The sequence below is a fragment of the Takifugu flavidus genome, chromosome 20 (genome assembly GCF_003711565.1).
Source record: "Takifugu flavidus isolate HTHZ2018 chromosome 20, ASM371156v2, whole genome shotgun sequence".
Classification (NCBI taxonomy): Eukaryota; Metazoa; Chordata; class Actinopteri; order Tetraodontiformes; family Tetraodontidae; genus Takifugu; species Takifugu flavidus.
Window position 1 is genome coordinate 1,256,483 of NC_079539.1, and position 22,046 is coordinate 1,278,528.

At 49.3% G+C, this 22,046-nt stretch overlaps 2 protein-coding genes across 3 annotated transcripts; both read left to right on the plus strand.

Annotated features, from left to right (window-relative positions):
- Positions 1-136: 136 nt before the first annotated feature.
- Positions 137-2,663, plus strand: exosc2 (exosome component 2). The gene is made up of 9 exons (XM_057018263.1): positions 137-424; positions 602-703; positions 790-835; positions 916-1,005; positions 1,102-1,167; positions 1,252-1,320; positions 1,443-1,619; positions 1,782-1,910; positions 2,431-2,663. Exons 1-9 carry the CDS (start codon positions 303-305, stop codon positions 2,509-2,511), a joined length of 882 nt encoding a protein of 293 aa, XP_056874243.1. The 5' UTR covers positions 137-302; the 3' UTR covers positions 2,512-2,663.
- Positions 2,664-2,964: 301 nt separating this feature from the next.
- Positions 2,965-22,030, plus strand: abl1 (c-abl oncogene 1, non-receptor tyrosine kinase). 2 transcript variants are annotated; one of them, XM_057018259.1, is made up of 12 exons: positions 2,965-3,495; positions 4,003-4,385; positions 14,386-14,535; positions 15,273-15,568; positions 16,721-16,993; positions 17,160-17,244; positions 17,351-17,528; positions 17,895-18,079; positions 18,211-18,363; positions 18,441-18,530; positions 18,614-18,742; positions 18,836-22,030. In XM_057018259.1, exons 2-12 carry the CDS (start codon positions 4,259-4,261, stop codon positions 20,515-20,517), a joined length of 3,348 nt encoding a protein of 1,115 aa, XP_056874239.1. In that variant the 5' UTR covers positions 2,965-3,495; positions 4,003-4,258; the 3' UTR covers positions 20,518-22,030. The 2 variants fall into 2 exon arrangements, with proteins under 2 accessions (XP_056874239.1, XP_056874240.1); XM_057018260.1 differs by lacking the exons at positions 2,965-3,495; positions 4,003-4,385 and adding an exon at positions 11,865-12,438.
- The last annotated feature ends 16 nt before the right edge of the window (positions 22,031-22,046 follow it).

Sequence of the window (22,046 nt, forward strand, 5' to 3'; positions counted from 1 at the left end):
GTTGACGTTGTAATACTCATTTTTACCAGCAGGTGGCAGACGACGGCTGTTCAATATGATATGGATAAACTGGCAACTAAACAAAGAACAATTATTTTTTACGATTTAAGTATAATAGTGTATAAATAATATCAAAGTATTGTAAGTACATTTTTATAAATAGATGTTTCTGGGCCTTAGTTTATTAAATTAACCTAAACATAATAGAAACAACATGTCAGAAGGGGGCGCCAAACGCTTACGATGGCCTGGATACGCGCATAGAGAACAATAGAAGAAGACGCAGGAGCGAAAGAAGAAGCATGGCCGCTGAAATGAGATTACCAACTATTCAAAAACAAGGATCTATGTCTATTTATGGAAAGGGCAGAAAGGATTTGGTGGTGCCTGGCGACATTATCACATCAGACACAGGATTCATGAGGTAAATGACGATTCACTGCCTGTTGTAGCCCGAAGACATGTATTTCACCCTACTATTAATTGATCTATAAAGTATCCCTTTAATTGTCTCTAAGGATAGCGCGATGATCATCAGTTGTCTTGTTCGTCTTTTCAGTTTTCCACATAAGTTATTCCTGTATTAATTGCCAATCCCTAGGGGCCATGGCACCTATGTTGACGAAGACAAACTGACTGCTTCAGTGGCTGGAGAGGTGGAGAGAGTAGACAAGTTAATCTGTGTCAAACCTCTAAAGACCAGGTATGTGAGTTTAAGCTTTTTTCTGAACAGTTGCTTTTGCAGTAGTTGTGTTCTTACTGTGTTGTTGATGTGTCATTGACTTGCAGATTCAATGGTGAGGTTGGAGATGTGGTGGTTGGAAGAATCACTGAAGTAAGAAGCTCTTTGGTTTGTGATAACTCTTTAAAATCATGATCTAATTAAGAGTTTTGTTCTCTTTTACATGTTTGCAGGTGCAGCAGAAACGATGGAAGGTGGAGACCAACTCTCGGCTGGACTCTGTCCTCCTGTTGTCTGCTGTCAACCTGCCTGGAGGAGAACTGGTGAGGTGCTTGTTCTGTCATCCTGCAGGAGGTGGAAACATGTCCAAGGCCATGTTTTATTTATGGTGTGAAATGTGCATTTTTTTCCTCTTTTAGAGGAGAAGATCAGCAGAAGATGAGCTCACCATGAGAGAGTATCTTCACGAGGGTGATCTCATCAGTGTAATTCAGTTCATCTCTATTTGGGTTACCCATCTTTCCATTTCCAGTTGACATCTACTTACAACTTTTATCTTTTACACTTAGGCAGAAGTGCAGTCTGTCTTCTCTGATGGAGCTCTGTCACTTCACACCCGTAGTTTAAAGTATGGCAAAGTAAGTTAATAATTTAATAGCTATTATGGTTATAAAGTGCATTCTAAATTTTTTTTTTTGCCTAATATAAAGTGGATGTTGTTTTTCCTGCTGTGATGTCTTGCTTATGCGTTCTGTAATAGCTGGGCCAAGGAGTGCTGGTGCAGGTTTCTCCTTCTCTGATCAAGAGGCAGAAAACCCATTTTCACAACCTTCCATGTGGTGCATCCATTATCCTTGCGAATAATGGCTTTGTTTGGTTGTATCCCACACCGGAACAACAGGAGGAAGAGGCTGGGGGCTTTTACACCAGCCTTGAAGTAAGAAAATAATCGCTTCAGCAGCACTTCATTGTTTCTTTTTTACAATATATGCATTCTTTATATAATTTATCTGCCGTTAGGAACACCTGTTTAGTGATATTGTGCCGCTTAAAAATTGTAACGCTTGTCTACTTTTGCATCTGGTTTCTGTCCTTCCAGCCTGTTAATTTGTCAGATCGAGAGGTGATTTCACGGCTAAGAAACTGCATAATGGCTTTGGCTGCTCACAAGGTCCTTTTGTACGACACCAGTGTCCTGTATTGCTTTGAATCCTCACTTCAACACCAGGTGTGAAGCACAATATTTTGATTTAACTAGCATTTACTTTACAAGTCAGTACTTTGCAGGGTTTTACGGCACATGCGTTTACTCTGTAATTTACCACTTTATCTTAATAAGTGGAAAGCAATTGTTAAGAAAATACTACTTTTTTCCTTTGCGGCACGGTGCCATCTAGTGGTCAAACTGGAGAACGCATGTATGGAAACGATAATAATCGTTATCCTGAAGAAAAGTTCCTATAATGGCTGAAACTGTGTCTCTTCAAGAGATTTACCTCTTAATTTCGAATAGCAAGAACCAGTATCATGTTTTCTTTGACATTATTGATCTTTTATGCAGCATTATTTTTCACTTAATACTTGGAACTATATTTGTTTTCCCAGAATGCTTTGCTCAGACTTCACCGTGTAAACAGACAAATTTAATTTCCCAGACAATATCAGGCAATATGATTGATTTTTCTAAACGTGTACTGTATATTCGTGTGAAATGCGTATCATTTAAATGTTACACCATGTCTCTGTAGGTCAAGGACATCTTGAAGCCCGAAGTGATGGAGGAGATTGTCATGTTGACACAACAGAAGCTGCTGGAACAGAAAGGTTGAAGAGCCGTCCTCACTGTGACCTTGCTTCAAAACCAGGATCCCACCAGCCCGGACACCCACAGGCTGTTGCTCATCTTTCTCAACCCTTTTATATTCATGTGCGCAACGCAGAAACATTTGTACGCAATAAATGTATTTCCAGGACTTCTAAATGTGGTTTTAAATACTACGCTCGTAAAATATTTTCCTGTTTGGAAAGATTGAACAATGCTAAAGTGAATGTTTAACTCTACAGGTGGGAGCTAACCCCGGTGCTCTGCACTGGTGAAGTAAATACAGTTAAGGTGCACCCAAACGCATCATCCTGCAGGCATGCGCCACAAGTAAAACTACTTTTTAAAAAGAAGCGTTGTTAATAAAATAGGAGCGTGCATGAGCCCAGGCTGCTCTCTTTTATTAGCCGTGCTAGCCCACGCACGCCGGTGACGTCAGACGTCGCCCCACCCACATATTTCTGTAAACCACCTTGCGTCTGGAAGTATGGCGGCCCCAGCGACACCAGCAGCGCTCGGCCAAAGTTGCTGCTTTTCACGGGGAAAGCGATGAGTGAGTTCGCGAGTGGAGGGGTCGGTAAAGAAGATCTGGGCGGCCACAAACGAACGGAACCACTTGCGGGAAGCGTCGTCGGGCTGCGGGCGCCTGAGGGTCCTCGATCTCCCTTCACCTCCGTGACTGAAGTGCCTTTAGTCCGGGTACCGCAGGAGGAGAAACTCCGCAAGACGGGAAGAGTGGACGCGGAAGTTTTCAACTAATCGGTTTCTCTGCCTTGGAGATACTACAACAGAGCCTGAAATCGGGTGGCCAGTTATGAATTTCGAGGCCTTTCAACGCTCCCGTCCTCTGTTTTCTACTTGCGTGTGAACAGCCAACTGTTGCATTTAGGGACCTGGAGCTGCCAGCTAACGCTAGTTAGCCTCCATGGCTACCTTCAGCTTTGGCTTCAGGTCGGCAGCAAACCAAGAATATAAATGCAACTTCAGTCACGTAAGTGTCCGCATGCAATTACCTCGACTCAGCAACTTTGTTACTACAACTTTAGATGTTTGTCAACCCGAATAAGCACTAAAGCTTGCATGGAGGAAAATGCTAATGATTATAATAACGCAAGTCGCTGCAACAATGAGGTTAAAGGGAAATGTAGCTACTTTAATCACTACTTTGCCTCAGTTATAACATTTTGCCATGTTTGTTGCACGATTGTTAATGGCAATATTACTTTTTCCGGGCTACTTGAGGTATTCTAATGTTAGGCAACGCCAGGTTGTGTTCAGTGTTGCAGAAAGGATTTCTAGGGTTGCTTTCTCACAATGCCACCAAATGAGGGTTTATCAAAATTAAAAGCTAAAACTTGAGCATATGACACCCAATGCAAACATTTTCTTAAGTACCTGCGCGGAACTTGTAGTTTTACACGTGTCCAGTAACTCCTACCCCAGGAAATGAAAGCTATTGCTGCTTCTAAGAGTGTTTCTTGACTTCCTTATTCTATAGGTTACTTTGCAGGCCACCTCTGTCGCTCTTGAACCACTCAGGCTCCATTAATGCACAAGGAAAATAGGAATACTGGAGTAAAACAGGTTCGCAAAGGAGGCCCACAGCATCCGCACGCCAGGAACGGAGAAACTGAGCCAGAGAACGGGCTCGCGCCTCTCCTCCAGTTCCCTCTCTACTTGGCGGCCTGTTGTTGGACAGTGAGCGACTCAGTCCAGCTTGGAGAGTCCCGGCTGCGGCCTGGCACCCTGCCCTTATGGGGCAGCAGCCGGGGAAGTTTGCAGGGGATCAGAGGAGACCCAGTCTACCAGCCTTCATCAAGGGTGCAAGAAGAGAGTCGTCGCGCCATGCGACTCAGCCCTGTAACGTCTTTGAAGTGCACGGTAAGAACAAATGCTCTTTGATGAGGCTTTTGATGGAATATACATGCAGAAGACGTTTCCAGGTGTGTCGAAATCAAGATGGCACAATTGTCCATCTGTTTCACGAGGGCGCCTCTAAAATGCTCTGTTTTAATTCCTGTCTATTCAGCAGCCGCCTCCTGATTTTGCAAGTTCCTCTATTTAGTGCAAAGGTGAAGTAGAGTGACTTTCACTCTTGCGTTCCCATGCCGGTATTTCTGAACGTTAACTTGCTTGGTCGTTGAGTAATCCTCAGTTTGGTGCTTTTTTTTATGCCACCCAACCGCTTCTGGCGTGCTTCTGCGTCGCAGCGAGCGTGGCCGGAAGCTAAGTGTGGCTGATGAATCGCAACTGAAGTGGTGTCACCTCATGATGAGAGTAGATTAATGCGATGGAGCGTCGAGGGTTATAATCATGTTTTCATCCAGCGTGACGTCAACCTTTTATAAAACTTTATTAAAAAAAGCAGCAGAAATGAGGACGGTGTCGTTGAGCCGCTTCACTGGAACACAACGTGCACGGAGCATTCTAATCGCGTTCAGCCGAAATGCTGTTACTTTGGGTTAGCAAGATGAAGTTTTTCACTTATCTGTGTCGGTGTGTGATTACTGTTTACTCGTTTGTCTGTTTGCCCCCGGTCCATGAGTAATGGAAAGATGGTGAATACACAATCCAGTAATGACATTGTTCCGATCTCTGCAAAGAAATTCTCAGAACTCGGCGAGATTCTTTTAAATCACTGCTACGAACCCGCGGAGTCGCAGCAGGATTAAAACGCTCGCGGCGTCTTTTACGACCTGCTACCTGCCGCGTGGCTCCCGTCCTCCCGGCCGACTGATACGTTCACCAAATGCACGCGTACGGCTGCGATGGTCTCGTCGGGAATACTTTCCAGTGACTCTTGCATAACTCATCGAACAGGGAAGGTCAGAAAAACAAAATGAAAGCTTCTGCCGCTAAAGGGATCAAATATGGCAAAGGTCAATGACATGGGGGGAGCTTGTTTTCCCTCCCTGCCCCACTTTCCTCCTGTGACGAGCAGGATGGGCTGTGAGAGGGGGTGTGAGTCACAGTGCACGAGGAGGGTAATATCAACACATGCTTTCATATCGGTGTTTTTCTTCCTCCCGGTGAGCTCCAGCAAGCTAACACGGGGCTCGCCAGCGCGCGCTGCTGCGCAGCAGGCGGGTTCAGACCTCTGCACGCAGCAGCCTGGAGAGAGGCAGAGCAGCATGACCAGACTTGTCTGAGCTCTTGGCACCTGTGCAGGGAGACCTCAAATATCTCTTGTTAGCTTGCAGGGTTTTGGAGCTGCAACATATCAATTAAAGCATTTTTTTGTCGGGTTTTCTGCGTGTGTGGTTCAGGCAGCCTGGAAATTGGGGAAGTGTGCACGCTGAGTGGAGGAGGCGGAAGCGTCTATTGGAGTTTACAGGTGTTTGAGATCTGTCTGCTGGGAGGCTTTGCTCAGTCCCCCCCCCCCCCCACCCCCATCCGTCCGGAGTTGGGTTTTGTTAGTCATTAACGAAGCCACACTGCACTTATTCTCTGTTTATCTTTGGCTAATATAACCAAACCAAACAGGAAGATGCCTAAATATGGAGTGATTCATGCATCATTTCCTGATTCCCCCCAAGTTTCTGAAGACAGAGTTGAGACCATGTCGTTGAAGAAAAAACACAAGCTCGTGTGATTGCAGACAAGTTCATCAGGGACCCGTTGACACCCAAAAAAAGTTGAATATGAACCAGTTTCAGGCGACGATACACAACTGGACGGTCGGGAGTGGGATTTTTGTTTGCAGCAGGAAGCAGAATTGCTGTGTGCAAGTATTCAAAGGAATGATGTCGTCGATTTGTCTTCCTGCCATTCGAAGCAAACGACAGGACAGGAAAGCGGGGTAAGTTTTTGAGTCTGGGGGGGGTTTGAGAAAGGAAGGGGCATCTATATTCAGTCACACTTGCCTGAACGTTTATACATACGATGAGGAAATTTGTAATGAAGCTATTTCTGCAGCACAGCCACTGGTCTGTTGACTCATTTCTTCACACTTGTGATGTGTTTTTAGGGCACAACCTTTACCTCAAGCACCACTGACAGTCCCTCCTCCACTGACAGTCGCTCCACCACTGACAGTCGCTCCACCACTGACAGTCGCTCCTCCACTGACAGTCGTTCCTCCACTGACAGTCCCTCCACCACTGACAGTCCCTCCACCACTGACAGTCCCTCCACCATTGACAGTCCCTCCACCCCTGACAGTCGCTCCACCACTGACAGTCCCTCCTCCACTAACAGTCGCTCCACCACTGACAGTCCCTCCACCACTGACAGTCCCTCCTCCACTGACAGTCGCTCCACCACTGACAGTCCCCCCACCACTGACAGTCCCTCTCCACTGACAGTCGTTCCTCCACTGACAGTCGCTCCACCACTGACAGTCCCTCCTCACTGACAGGCCCTCCACCACTGACAGTCGCTCCTCCACTGACAGTCCCTCCACCACTGACAGTCCCTCCTCCACTGACAGTCCCTCCTCCACTGACAGTCCCTCCACCACTGACAGTCCCTCCTCCACTGTCAGTCCCTCCACCACTGACAGTCCCTCCACCACTGACAGTCCCTCCACCCCTGACAGTCCCTCCTCCACTGACAGTCCCTCCACCACTGACATCCCTCCTCCACTGACAGTCCCTGCACCACTGACAGTCTCTGCACCACTGACAGTCCCTCCACCACTGACAGTCCCTGCACCACTGACAGTCCCTGCACCACTGACAGTCCCTCCTCCACTGACAGCCCTCCTCCACTGACAGTCCCTGCACCACTGACAGTCCCTGCACCACTGACAGTCGCTCCACCACTGACAGTCCCTCCCCCTTATGGCCACATCAGAATCCGAACGAGCCTCATATCAACTGGGAGCTTTTATCTGCTGCCGTCAGTAATGACGCAAAGTTAGTCAAACCAAAATAAATGCCTCCACAGAGGGTATTCCTTAGAAGAGGGGGCAGATTTCAGGCGGTCCCACCCCCGATGCTCCGTTTTCGGTAAAACGCATTTGTTGATGCATAGCTCTTGCGTCAATTAGCTGTAAATCCCCTCAGAACTTCTGAGGAACGGCAGCTGGGAACGCCGTCACAGCCAAACGGACCGTGGTTTCGCCGCCCAATTGGCTGCTGGTAACTTCTAACCACAGTCGGCTTTTCGTTTGTAGCCGCGGAGACGGCGAAAAAGGAGCTCTCCCAAATCGGGGCCACTAATCTGGCGAGTACGCTTCCAGATCTCCTTTGAGCTTCGTCTCACCGGGCTTTTCTTCTCACCGAGGATCTTCGCTCCACACTTCCTGTTGGCTTGGTGACCACTGTCGTCCGAGTCTGTTTAAAAGACAGTTGGATTCTGGGAGGGAGGAAGACGACACCCCAATTGTTCATTGTCCATGTCTGGAACAATGAGGACACGCTGGTACTTCAAGATTTTTACGTTGTGTGTGTGTGCGTGCGCGCTCGTGCATGCCAGGCTCGTGCCTCCTGTCCCCCGTCCCCTGTCAGGGCTGCACATATCTCCTCACGTATCCGTGTGAGAGCCGCATTTTTGTCCCTCGCCAGATGAGGGAATGCGGACGAGCGTCTTCCCCTCATCAGGTCTCGACCGCCTGGGAAGGACTCGTCTTTGTTATCATCCCGGCCCGTTGACAGCTGTGTGTATAAACCAACGGAGCCGCCACGATGGTCCAAAAGGTCAATCAAAGGTGGCGTTAACGAGGCTCGGTCAGCGCTGTTGCCGTGCGACAGGCCAACATTAGCATCACTGTTGTATAGAGCACCGTTTCGGCTTTGATCTGCTGAGATATCAAAGGAAAATTGGTCTGAGAGGTTCAGTTTTGGACTGGTAACTGTAGATCATGGTGCCGGGGCTCCGCACGACCACGGAAACGGCTCCGCTACAGCCGCAGATCGTGCACGCCCCCTCCTAATTCACTCCGTAGAGGTTAGAAACTCGTCCGATTTGTGTAGCCGTTGAACGTACGACCTCTGAGAGCTCCGCCTCTGGAGACGAGCCGCTCTGTTTTCTGAATCGCGTGTTTGTATCCGACCTCTTGCACCAGAGGTGCGTTGAGTAATATTGGATATTTTTCTCAGAGTTGAACACAAGTCAAGCCACAGCAGTGGAGTTAAGAATGTGACCTCTTGTGCATTCTTCTCCAATAACTGGTGCAATCCCCCATGTCCTATCTTCCATTCCTCCAGCCCCCTCCCTGTTTTTCCCCTCGGTGTCATTGTTGATCTCCGTTTTAACATCTTTATTTCATTGGGGTTTTTGCACACATTGAGCAGAACATGAATGATTTATTACCACTTCAGCGTTGATGATTATGCATCAGTCTGATGTGTAAATACTGACCATGAGCAGCCTTTATTAGGAACCATTTTAAAGTGGAAAATAGACAGAAGAATCTTGAACCAAAGCGTTTTTCCGCGTGAAGTTTCCAATGTTTCATACAGAATAAGTGTAAACATGTCGGTTTAGGGAGAAACACATGGAGTCACTGACTCTTGCTCTGGTTTTTATTTGTGTCTGTGATGGTAGGTTGTGAAATCGACTCACGTGGTCGCTCCCTTTCTGACGGTCAATAATCCATCGAAGGGCTTTTGTTTACGGAAAAAAACCTGCGTGGAGGTTTTGACGGAGCGTTCCTCGAAATGTCCGTGAGCTAACGTGCTCTCGGAATCGTACTTTTGACGCGTTTTCGTTGGACTAATAGGAAGTGGAACTAATGAGTTCCAGTGAGGAGAGCAAGGCCTCGTTTTCCATGAACACACAACATTCATGCATACCAACAAGTTGTGCTAGGAATGCAGCATGGTAGCTGCTCGCCACATGGCCACCGCACATACACACCCTGACTCACAGAAGAACCCCCCCCCACCCCCCCCCCCATCGTTCTCTGCTCCATGCCCGAGAAAGGAGCCCCAGCTCCAGACACAGCTGTTGTTTTCTCTGCCGATAACCTGCTACCTAAGATACCAGCTCCCCTCGCTTCAAAACAGCCGTGTTCACGCAGATTACCGGATCGACTCAAGAGCCCTGGACTGAAGAGGGGGGGCGGGGGGGTCATCGTGTCGCCTCACAAAACCCAAATGTTTTGTCATGTCTTAAAATGTGATTTTCAGGAAGTAGCTCACTTGTGTCCACTCTGTATTGTCCTCTAATCACAATGCTGTCTGGTTCCTTTTTGAACCCCTCGTGTCCTCTCCTTGTGTATTGCATTGTGTTAAAATCCTCTTCGGAGCAATGAAGGAGGGAGGGGGGGGGGGGGTCTTCTCTGCTCGCTGCATCTGGATCCACTTAGAGGAAAAGAAGAGCCCAATAGCTCCGCTGCTGCGGCCAGAGAGCCGTGTAGCAGGAGGAGCTGCTGCCCTCGGCTCTTTCTGCCCAGTGTTTTACCCCAGTGGGCATCCAGACAAACGGGGTCTCGCTCCCAAACGTGACGGAGGGTCTAGGAAAAAACCGGCACAGCACGTTCATATTCAAATGAATGTGTCTGAAATAATGTGCAAAGTGCTGATTCGGCAAAACTTTGGTTCATCACAATTGTTCCTCTTTTTTTTTTTTTTAAATCCGGATTTCTCTTCGCCTGGCTGGTGAACCTTTAACGGTCAAATGAGCCGGGGTCGGCCCCAAAAAGGAGTTTGGGCGGGGAGACGCATGAGCGTGCATATTAAGTGTATTTCATCACAGAGTGTGTTCAGTGACCTCTGTGTCGGTTCCACTATAACGACCATTAAAAAGCCCCGAGAGCGTTAAAAAGGGTTGTAGGATCGTCTGTGTGCGTGAGTGCCGGACAGCAGAGGCTTCCATATCCGTGGCTTCACTGTTGTCCCATTTGGTGAATTGCCCCCCCCACCCACGCGCTGATGTCGTAGCCCTTCACCTTGAACCGGAGCCGCCGCCGCGCCATTCCCAAGTGCCCGTTCTCCCTGTGGATAAATACTGAGCGGAGAATTATGTGGAACTCTAAACCCACTTAACCTCATCTGCCAGTCTGCATGTCTCAGACACTCTGGCTGCATTCTCGAGAGCGCACCGAGTAAACAGCCACATCTGCGCCGGCACGCGCACACACACACACACACACACACACGCACACACCAGCATAAACTGCATACCTGGTTCTTGAGTGTCTGATATTTAAGTGCACTTGATTGATTGTTGTGACTGCCGTGTGCTGGGGTGGTGAACAGTATAATCACTGTTGGGGGCAGTGCAGACGACCTCTTTTAAAGAGGCACGCCTTGACGGTGGGAGGGGGTACGTAAGAGGTGAAGAGCCCCCAAAAAGACAACCGCTAGGTGGATGCATGCTGGCTAATGGCTAGCGCGCATGCCTGGTATTATAAAACGCAAGCAAGTGATTCTCCTATGAGCTCACTTCCAAACAATGTGCTTCATGTTTCTCCATCTGCAACCTTTTTTCCTCTTTCCTCCTCCGTTTTATAGCCCCGCTCCTCCTCCTCCTGCTCCTGCCTTCATCGTCTCATCCCCTCAGCACTTTGTAACCGCGGTGAGCTAACGGGCCGCTCGTGCTTTTTTGTAATTGGAGTTTGGGGTGGCGTGTGAGAGGAAACCCAAATGTTTGCCATACCAGCGCCACAGCAAGGATGCTGGGCCCGCTGCCATGAACTGGCTGCTGGCAGGATTGAGGTCATCACTAAAATAACCGTGATATCACGATCATGAAATTCTAATACCGAGCAGGGCGACGCTTTTTTAACGCCTCCACGTTTGACTTCAGAGTTTACAAAAAGCTGAGCTGCAGAAGCCTCTTTGAGCTTCATAATATGGTAATTCACAGCTCTTCTTCATGACTGCACCCAACAAACACACCAAAGCTTTACTTTGATCCTGCTTTTTCTTTTTCCTGCGTTTGAGCGTAATGTATAAAGCGGTTAAGTGTTGCAAATGGAAAAAGTGACTTCACTCCAACGAGCAAGCATCGGAGGATTGATGCATTTTGCCTTTTAGGCGGGTTTTGGTTACTTTAATCATCACTTTCGAACACGGATGGAAAAAGGCAGGAAGGAGATAAGAGCGGTGCTGCAACTTTTCCTTCTCGGGCCCGTTTCTCTGTAAATCGAAGGGGAACAACGAAGAGTGACGTTTCCCCCCTCCTCATTTAAACCTTTTGCCTTTACCGAGCTCCCGATTTTCCAAACTCCGCACGTTTCAGGGATGTGCAGAGATGCCTGGAAGGAGGAAGCAACTTCCTCTAAATCATCTCGACAGAATCGGGACTTTAGCGCAGACGTCCCTCTCAAATAAGGCCTCATATTTGGGCATAGAGTCCAGATGACGGTATGCTGTTTTTGTGTGTTTCTTCTTATGCATATATGCAGCAGGCTCTCCCACTCATTGTGTGTTTTATGCTGGAGGTGGGAGGGCCCAGCTGATGTCATCGGGTGCAGCGGGCTGAGCCTGAAAGAGGCCCTTTGTTGGCAGCGGGAGCACGAGTAGTCCCTGAGCTTCAGATACACAGACGCAGGACAGGAAAGCGGAATGGCACCGGCCAGAAAGCCCATCTGACCAGACTCGCCCGCCGCCGCCGCCGCTGCACAGTTTTGCGCCCAAACCCGTCGTCTCGAAACGCTTGCTGTGTCTTACGCAAGTGGAACTAACCAAAACCAAGACGGGAGGTGAAGAAACATGGAGCTGAAAGTCGGGAGAGAAAGTTGGTTTTGATTTTGCCACGCGCCTTTTCTGTTGGGGGAGAAGCAGAGAGCGAGGATTCGCAGCAGCCGAATGCACGTCAGAGAAGAAAATTAACGTCCCCCCACGTTCAACCTTCCCGTTTTGAGGTTATTTGTTCCCGTGCCGGACACATGTAAAGGGGACGCTTTTGAGGCGCTTTCGATTTAAACTTTTTTTTCAACATCAAGGGGGGGAAAAGCAAATGAAAATGTTGGAGATATGCCTGAAATTGGTGGGGTGTAAATCTAAGAAAGGCCTCTCGTCGTCATCCAGCTGTTACTTGGAAGGTAAGACTTGATTTTTGCAGCTCACGTTGGAATAGCTCGGCTTTATTTCTGATCCCAACGAACCGAGATATCGGAAAGAGAAGCTTGGGGGGAGATCAAGAGGGGGGAAAGTTGAAGTATCGCCACAGAGCGGCAATGATTTCTGCACTGGAAACCCAAGAATGGGGAGGAGAAAGCGGAGAGTAAGCACAGAGGAGGGCGAGGGAGGCCAGACACACTGGCTAGCTGAGGAGGAGAGAAGTGGAAAAAGAGACAGCAGAGAGAATACAAGGAAACCTGACTCCTGGCTCTGTCCCACTTAACTCTTGTTTATAAGGAGAGGGGCTCTCATCTCAGGCTGTATGTTCCTTTTTAGGTTCTCTCAGATCTGTGTGTGTACCCCTCACTGGTGTGAACGCCACCATGTTATTAAATCTGATTAGAAACTGCTGCATATCCTGAAAGAACATAAATAATTTGGGCACGGTGTAGAAAGAGGCCACAGGGGGTTTCCAAGAATCTATGGAGCGGTTGGTCCATGCGTGATCACCCATAATTGATTGCTGGGAGACTCAAAGGAGCCTTATGGCAGTGGACTGATGTGGTCGTCTCTTTATTTACCCCTTTTCTTCCCCTCCTGTCTGAGCTTCTGCTGTCACCGTCCCCTTGTGGGTGTGCTGTCACCTTCTGACAAAGAGCTGTGGTATTTGGGGCTGTAAAGTGCCCATGTGTGGTATGGCTCCCAGGACGCTTTATGACCGACCCAACTCTAAACATATGCGTCTCTGAGCCAGCTCTGGTCGTCATGCTACTTTTATTGATCTTTGTCGGCCGATAATGAGGCTGTGGCCTGCAGAATGTGACAGACAACAGAGAGATTCTACAGCAGCTAACAGCACTGAGCCGCTAACTAAAGAATCCCAGCCGTAAACTTTCCAACCCCTCAAGACAACACGGGTGTTGCTAACAATGCCAGCAGACCGCAATATCTCCCACCCGGCAACGGGAACATTGAACGGCTCTTATTTTAATGTTGTTCCATTTGTTTTTCAAAGTGCTGCTATTAGCAACCGCTGCCATTTTGGAAATGTATCGCAATAAAACCATAGTGCTTCTCTACAGCGATGACTAAGGCTCGTATCAAAGCCGCTTGTAGCTTTCCGTTTGATTTTCTCTTTAAAAAAACAAAACCCAAAATCTGGTTGCCCACACTCCAACCCGGCCAGTTGCATGCTGCCACATGGCTGGAGGCTAAATGATTGTTTTGTGATTGAGAGACAAAAGTGCAGGACATCTGTTCCTAAACGCCCGTCTGGACCGTAAAAATGCAGCACGGCTCCGGCCTGTTGCCTCTGGAGAGATGCTGTTGGGGAGAATGAAACGTAAGACGGCTCTCAAACATGTGCGTCAACAGCTGAGTGAGCCGCACAATTAGGCTCGTATTAAGGCCCAACTGCATATTAAATTTCCCCGTCCCCACTTGGTTTTCCTCGCCTCCTTTAAAAGACACTTTCAGCCCTGGTCGTTCCTCAAGGAATGTCCCACAATTGTCTGTAATTAACAGAAATGTCTGTTCAAGGCCTTTGAACCTGGGGTTATCACCTGTGGGGGTCAGGTTCATGGTAGGACGCATTCTCACAGACTAATAAGGAGACGTTGTGTAGATATCTGGGGAAATAGGATCTAAACTGTTCAGGTCACATGACTGGCTTTGCTTTAATAACCCCACGTTTGAATTGTGACCAGCCTGTCTGAGCATCTGAAGGCGGTTCTGTTGAAACGACACATGGAGACACAATGGCCGGCGCTGTTGCTGAGTCCTTCAGCACATGTGGAGCTGCATGGGAAAGCCATTTGAAAACATGACATACCATACGCCTACAGATTTACCCCGGCGAGGCATTGTTTGGGTTTTCCGTCGCTTGTCCTGCGGTCCAACAGGCTGAATTCTTTCTTTGCTTTTTTTAGAAGCTCTTCAGAAACCAGACTTGACGGAAGCGGCCCGCTGGAACTCCAAAGAGAACCTGCTGGCCGGGCCCAGCGAGAATGACCCCAACCTGTTCGTGGCGCTCTATGATTTCGTGGCCAGCGGCGACAACACGCTCAGCATCACTAAAGGTAACTCCAGGAAGATAATAACCCCATTTCATAGATTTAGCTGAAGTTTCACTTCTCCTGAAAAACGCCACTGTTGGATGTTTAAAGTCATTTCAGGAAGGTTATGAATCATGCTGCAGATCTGCTTATTTAGTCCCCCCTGAACTTCCCTCTGTCTTAACTCCCATCTGACTCTCACTTCCTGATGATGGTCACATATGTGGGTTGTTTTCTTCCTCTGTACCGACCATAAAAAAGCACCACAGATGGATGACACAGACAAAGGAAGGAAGCGGGGAGCATAGGCAGCGAAACAAACAAAGTGTCCCGCATAACAATATTTTGCAATCATTGGAATAACATGTTATTTTACTTTGGGTCCGTGTCAGCAAAAAAAGCACAAATGTGAAAACGCCAAATTAATTCCACCGGCCGCTCTTTCACTATTGAAGTTGGAGTCAAAACTAAAGGGAAGATTCGTCAAATGTGTGGAAAAGAAAACAAGCCCGGCGCTCTGGTTGAAACACGATACAGCATTTAATGAATACAGTAAATTCCTGCTGGTCTTATGTAAAATGCCGAGTTCAGTTTCTGTACGGTTTCCATACTTGTGCAGCCTGATTTTAATTAACCACTTATTAAAGCGTTTACGGTCCCTCTAAGATGGCGGGAGCAGACTGTGGCCGTTCTAATAATATTAAAGTGCAAACACCCGGTTAGATCTGCACCCTGATGATCGCCATCTAAACTGTGACCAGGGGAGAAGCTACGTGTGCTGGGTTACAACCACAATGGCGAGTGGTGTGAGGCGCAGACCAAGAACGGCCAGGGGTGGGTGCCCTCCAACTACATCACCCCGGTCAACAGCCTGGAGAAGCACAGCTGGTACCACGGGCCCGTGTCGCGCAACGCAGCGGAGTACCTGCTCAGCTCCGGGATCAACGGGAGCTTCCTGGTCCGGGAGAGCGAGAGCAGCCCCGGGCAGAGGTCCATTTCTCTGCGCTACGAGGGGAGAGTCTACCATTACAGGATCAACACCGCGTCGGATGGCAAGGTAGGAGCCAGGAAATGTGTTTAGTCTCCTTTAGAATGCTCACAAACTCCTGTGTTTTTAATCACACATGACTTGAAATATTAATAATGCATAACGGGGCCGAGAGTAACTTAAGTTCTAATCAATCGTGGTCCGGCCTCATCTGAGAATCGGCTCTGAGGGATTTTCCTCGAGATGCTGCATCTGTCTGATGCTTAAGAACCGCCGGCTATGGCAAGAATGCCTCCTGACCACGGCTGTGCTGCTCCTGACGGCCCGCCAGACGCTGACGCCTGTGCTGAGACACGCATGAGCACGGACAGATGCAGCCAAGTATGCGCGCGCGTGCACGTGCGTGCGTGAAACAAATGGACACGCGCGCTCACAGCTCCACATCCCATATTGTTTTCCATACTCCCACTGAGCTATAACTCAAGACTCTGGTATGATGGACTCGTCCCATAATTTAGGATTACCTCAGCACCCCCCCCCCTCCTCCCCAGTTTCACTTTGGCTCAGATTAATGCTTTTTTGAATCACTTTTTCTGTTAGTAAATCAATGTTCTCCCTCTAGGGTAAGTGAGCGAGCAGCCAACTGACCATTCAATCCTCTTTAGATTTCAAAGGTCTTTTCACTGCAGTCAAGTCCCCCCCCCCCCTCATGTCTTCAGTCATCACGAATAGTCTGTGCACAAGAAAAGAATTACACAGTGCAATTGTAGAGGAAATCATTTTGGGGCTTATGTAAGACTTTGACAATGGAAAAGACTGTCCAACGAGGCCTGACCAAAATCCCTCCCTTCACCCACTTCTGACTTGGGAGTTTTAAACGGGCTGCGAACCGTCATTTAAAATGTTCTTGGCTGATTTGGTGTATTATGTGAAGGATTTAATACACAACTTTGGAAATATTCATGTAATAGCAACATTTCGCCGTCTTTGTTTATGAAAACAACAGCTGGGTTACGCTATTTCGGCAGCATTTTTGTAATTATTTGCAATTCTTTAAGCTTTCTGGGTTGAGTTGTGTCAGTTAAAAAGTAGCGCTTCTGACATAAATCCAGATGTTGTGTCACAATACTTGGAACAAATGTTTCTGCTCTCATGAAAAGTTCCTGTTATGTCCAGAGCTGAAAGATCTCATTTAAAATGCCCCCCCTTCCCCCCCCGCAGCTCTATGTCTCCTCAGAAAGCCGCTTCAACACTCTGGCGGAGCTGGTGCATCACCATTCCACGGTGGCCGATGGCCTCATTACCACGCTGCACTACCCGGCACCGAAGCGCAACAAGCCCACCATCTATGGAGTATCTCCAAACTACGACAAGTGGGAGATGGAGCGCACTGACATCACCATGAAGCACAAGCTGGGAGGCGGGCAGTACGGGGAGGTGTACGAGGGGGTTTGGAAGAAGTACAACCTCACTGTGGCTGTCAAGACGCTAAAGGTAAGCGTGTGGTGACAGGGGTGTCCACTGTGGTTAGTTCCCGTTCTCCTCTTGACTGTCCTGTCACCACACAAGTTCAATAAATATCCCCCATGTGGCTGAATAATGCTGCCCTCTAGTGTTGTATCGCGGTAACTGCAGGCAGGCTTTTGTTTCTGCTGTCTAGGAGGACACGATGGAGGTGGAGGAGTTTCTCAAGGAGGCAGCTGTCATGAAAGAGATCAAACACCCCAACCTTGTGCAACTTCTAGGTGCGTTATTGACCCCCCAACTCCATCGCTGCCAATAATCAGCGATGTAGATGTTCGCGCGGATCGTTTGTTTTGGTTTGTAATATAGGATCTTTTCTCTCGGTAGGCGTTTGTACACGAGAGCCGCCGTTTTACATCATCACAGAGTTCATGACCCATGGTAACCTTCTGGATTACCTGAGGGAGTGTAACAGAGAGGAGGTCAACGCTGTGGTGCTGCTCTACATGGCAACACAGATCTCCTCAGCCATGGAGTACCTGGAGAAGAAAAACTTCATACACAGGTGAGGCTTACGGACGCTTCTTCCTTCAGCTCGGGCAGAAATCAGACGACACTAAAACTGGTATTGGTCCCTCAGCCCGCCATCTGTTCCCGCGGGAGGACGGACCTCACAGACAGGTCGATGTTGTAACACTGCGACTTTGCTGTGGCCCGTTTAACGAGGCCTCTCAGAAGATGATTTATGTCTGTTCTGAACTTCCCACACGAGTGTCACCACGCTGACAGGATGCAGCTGGCGACACTCTACGGGAGCCTTCTGCTCGCACCGAATGCTTCACTTTCTTATTCTTGTTTATGCCCTCACACACACATTGATTAATCCTCTTCATCCCTGCCCCCCCCCCCCTCCCCTTTCTGTCTCCTGCAGGGATTTAGCAGCCCGTAACTGCCTGGTCGGTGAGAACCACCTTGTAAAGGTCGCCGATTTTGGCCTGAGCAGGCTGATGACTGGAGACACGTACACGGCTCACGCTGGAGCCAAGTTCCCCATTAAGTGGACGGCACCAGAAAGTCTGGCTTACAACAAATTCTCTATAAAGTCTGATGTCTGGGGTAAGTTTTAGATTCAGGTTCAGCTGAAAATCATCGCTCGGCTCTGCTGCACTTTAGAATTCCAACAATTCCTTGAACAATTTTGCTGTTGTGTTGAATGACGCTCACAAACGATGCCATTTTTCTGCTAGCATTCGGTGTCCTGCTGTGGGAAATCGCCACCTACGGGATGTCCCCCTACCCTGGCATCGACCTGTCCCTCGTGTACGAGCTGCTGGAGAAAGACTACCGCATGGACCGACCGGAAGGTTGCCCCGAGAAGGTGTATGAGCTCATGACAGCCTGTGAGTAGCAAAACGCTGTGACAAGTGCAAACTCTGAAGCAGAATATTTGTGTGTCTAAGCGTTGTTCTTCTGTCAGGTTGGAGGTGGAACCCTGCAGAACGTCCATCGTTTGCTGAAACACACCAGGCCTTTGAGACCATGTTCCAGGAGTCCAGCATCTCCGACGGTCAGTGTTGTCTGCATCCAAAGGAGGCAGACCCGTGAGGATGTGTATTAGCCTGTACGCTAAACCTCGATTTATCTTTTCAGAGGTTGAAAAAGAACTGGGAAAGAAGGGGAAGAAGGCAACGTTCGGCTCCATCCAGCAGGCTCCAGAACTGCCCACTAAAACTAGAACCCTCCGCAAGAACATGGACACCCGGGATGGAGACAGTCCTGGTAAGAAGATCGCGATTGATGAGGGGTATTAAAGATCGACGATAAACCAAATAATTCATGTTGCCATCGTCACCGTTTCTTTCTTTTCCTCAGACCCAGTAGAGCCAGAAGGAGCCGTGTCTTCTCCCATGCTCCCCAGGAAGGAGCGCCTCCTCCTGGACACTAACCTGAACGAGGACGACCGCTTGCTGCCCAAAGACAAGGACAAGACCCGCAGCGGCCTTCTGGGCCTCATCAAGAAGAAGAAAAAGAACGCTCCGACACCACCCAAACGCAGCTCGTCGTTCCGAGAGATGGACGCCCACCACGACAGGAGGGGCTTGATTCCAGATCCTCGAGACGGCGACTGCTTCAACAACGGCATAACTCTGCCCATTAATGATCTGTCACCAGGCCTCGACTCAACAAAGCTGTTGGTTACTAACAACAACGGGGCAGTGGGCATCACCAACGGGGCTCCTGCCTTCCCAGGACCTTTGTTTCCCTGGAAGAAGGGAGCCCCTGCTGTGCCTGGACCTGGAGGAAAAGCAGCAACAACGCCACCAAATGAGGAGGAGTCCATGTCTAACTCGAAGCGCTTTCTCTGGTCCTCTAGCATGCCCGTCGGCTCTGATGGCACAGAATGGAAGTCTGTCACGTTGCCACGAGACCTGGGTCAGCGCCACTTTGACTCGGGCACCTTCGGGGGGAAGCCAGCTCTACCCCGCAAGAGAAACGGCGAGCAGAAAGGGGAGCACACCCGCCGAATGGGAACTCTTACCCCGCCACCCCGCCTGAACACCTCACCGGATCTTTCCTCTGCCACCTTAGCCAAAGACACTGATCCCAGCCCCGGGTCCAGCCCCCAGGCGTTAACACCCAAGGCGGTCAGGAGACCAGAGGTGCCGGGGCTGGACAGCCTAAAGACGAGCGCGCTGCACGCCGAGCTCCTCAAAGCAAACGTGTTCCCGGCGTTGGGTGCGGCTGCAGAGGAGTCCAGGGCCCGCAGGCAGAAGCACGCCGTGGACTCTGCATCTGTCAGAGAAAGAGGAAAGTTACAGAAACCCAAGCCGGCCCCGCCCCCACCGCCCACCAGCACCAAAACCAGTAAGGTTTCCCGCAGCCCGACCCACGAGCCCCCCTCCCCGTCACCCACCACCTCGGACATCAGAGCTAAGCTCCCTTCAGTTTCAGAGCCACACCACACAACCACTGCCAGCGACCAGCCCCGCTCACCCCTGAGTGAGGGATCCAAAAAGCTCCCCCTTGGCTCCGCCAGTAAACCTCAACCGCTGAAGACCTCCAGCTCCTCCACGTCAGTGTCCGCCTCCCTCTCCAGTCAAAGCCTGGGAGGCTTCTCCTCTTCCCTCACTTCCCCCGGCGACCAGAGCTCGCCCACCGCTTTCATCCCCTTAGTCAACACCCGCCGCTCCCTCCGGAAGACCGCGCCCCGCCAGGCGTCCGAGCGAACCCCCAACTCCGCCGTGACTCGCGACATGGTGCTAGAAGGCACGGAGCTGCTCCGCGCAGCCATTTGCCGCAACTCAGAGCAGACTGGTAGCCACAGCGCCGTGCTGGAGGCCGGTAAGAACCTGTCCAAGTACTGCATGAGCTACGTCGACTCCATACAGCAGATGAGGAACAAGTTCGCCTTCCGCGAAGCCATCAACAAGCTGGAGAGCAGCCTCCGGGAGCTGCAGATCTGCCCCACGGCCACAGGGGGCGCCAATGCGCAGCAGGACTTCAGCAAGCTGCTGTCTTCGGTCAAAGAGATCAGCGATATCGTTCAAAGGTAGCGCCGAAAAACCCTCCCGCCTGCGCGGCAAACCGAAACGTATCCTGCAATGGACTCTTAGTCTGAGCAGCCTGGGTTCAGGTTGGAGACCTGAGGTTTTAAGGCCTGCACACGGGCCGCAGCGGAGTGCTTTTTTTACACTCTGAGCCACTTAGCCCTGTGGTTATTGTGGATGGAATCGGAATTTTTTTTCTCTTTCTGTTGACATCAACAGAAATATTTTTCAATATTGGAATTCCTTAAAGGCCAGAACAGTGCGTCCCGGCCTTAATGAGCGCCGAGGGGCCAGGTTTGACTTTTCACCAATCACTTTTGAAATCATCTTATTGTGTTTTACCTTTAATCTAAAACACGAGTAAGAAAAAAAACGCGCGGCCTGTGACACGTTTCCATCGCTGTGGGAGTGTTTAGTACTTTTTTTTTTTTTAAATCGATGCAGATGACAATGAGCAACAAAATGTCTAACCTCATCTTCTCGTACGCATTCTAACACTTTAAAAGACTGATCCTCGTCCTCCGTGTTCGTGTTCTGTCAGTCGCAGGGAGCAGCTGGAATTTCAGTATTTATGGTCTGTTGCCTGTCTAACACATCATTTCCTGTTTCTGTGCGCCATCTTGCTGACCGGTCGCGTCGCCCAGTGGTGAAACCGTCAGTGTTTGTTCGGTGCGGCTGGTTTTTAGTCTTCAGTGTTTGAGGTAACGTGGGAGCCACCAGAAGAGGCGTCGGTCCTCCTGCCTTCACCTGTGTTCATGCTTCACTGCACACTTTGGTGACACCTTGTGCCTTTAACACTTAGGATGGGGGGGGTACTTTTTATATGCAGACGTGCAGTTAAGATGGCTGTTGATGTGTTTACTGGGGTTCCGATGTTGGATTGTGATACCAAAAAATATATTCTCCGGTCTATACCGGAGAGGGACCAGGGTGTGTGATCTGTACCTCGCAGATCTGTTGTTTTCTTCTTTAGACTGGACCTTTTTTTTTTTTTTAAAAAAGAAAAAAAATGCAAGTTTGTTCCTGTACGTGTCGGATACAAAAGCCACAGGCAACAGTTTTACCTGCAGAGGCGTCGCAGACCGAGGCCACTGACAGGCCGTTAGCCACGGATGATTGTAGTCATGTGGTCTACATGCTGTTTGAGAGGCCTTTCCATCCCAGCTTAAAACAATGCATATTTATATCCTGGGGGAAAACACTGGACTGAACTTTACGCATTTGTCACATTCAAGACTGAAAGAACCTGTAAAAGTCCCACTCGGATCAAACGTTGGTCTCGCCCCGTCTGGACTGCGCCCGCCTGAGGACACGGGTCGACCACAAGCTGCCTTGACTTCAACACGGTACCGGCGGTGTCGGCTCTTTTCTGCCTTTGCCATCCAGACCACTAGTCTACGCCTCCCCGCATTTTGTAGAAACGTTGCTTCCCTTTGTAAATATTTTCTTTGTACTGTCCCCTCTATCCTCGGTGCAATTTTTGTTGCAATAAAATACGAAGCAGTCGTGCTACTTGAAATGGAATCCCAGTTAAA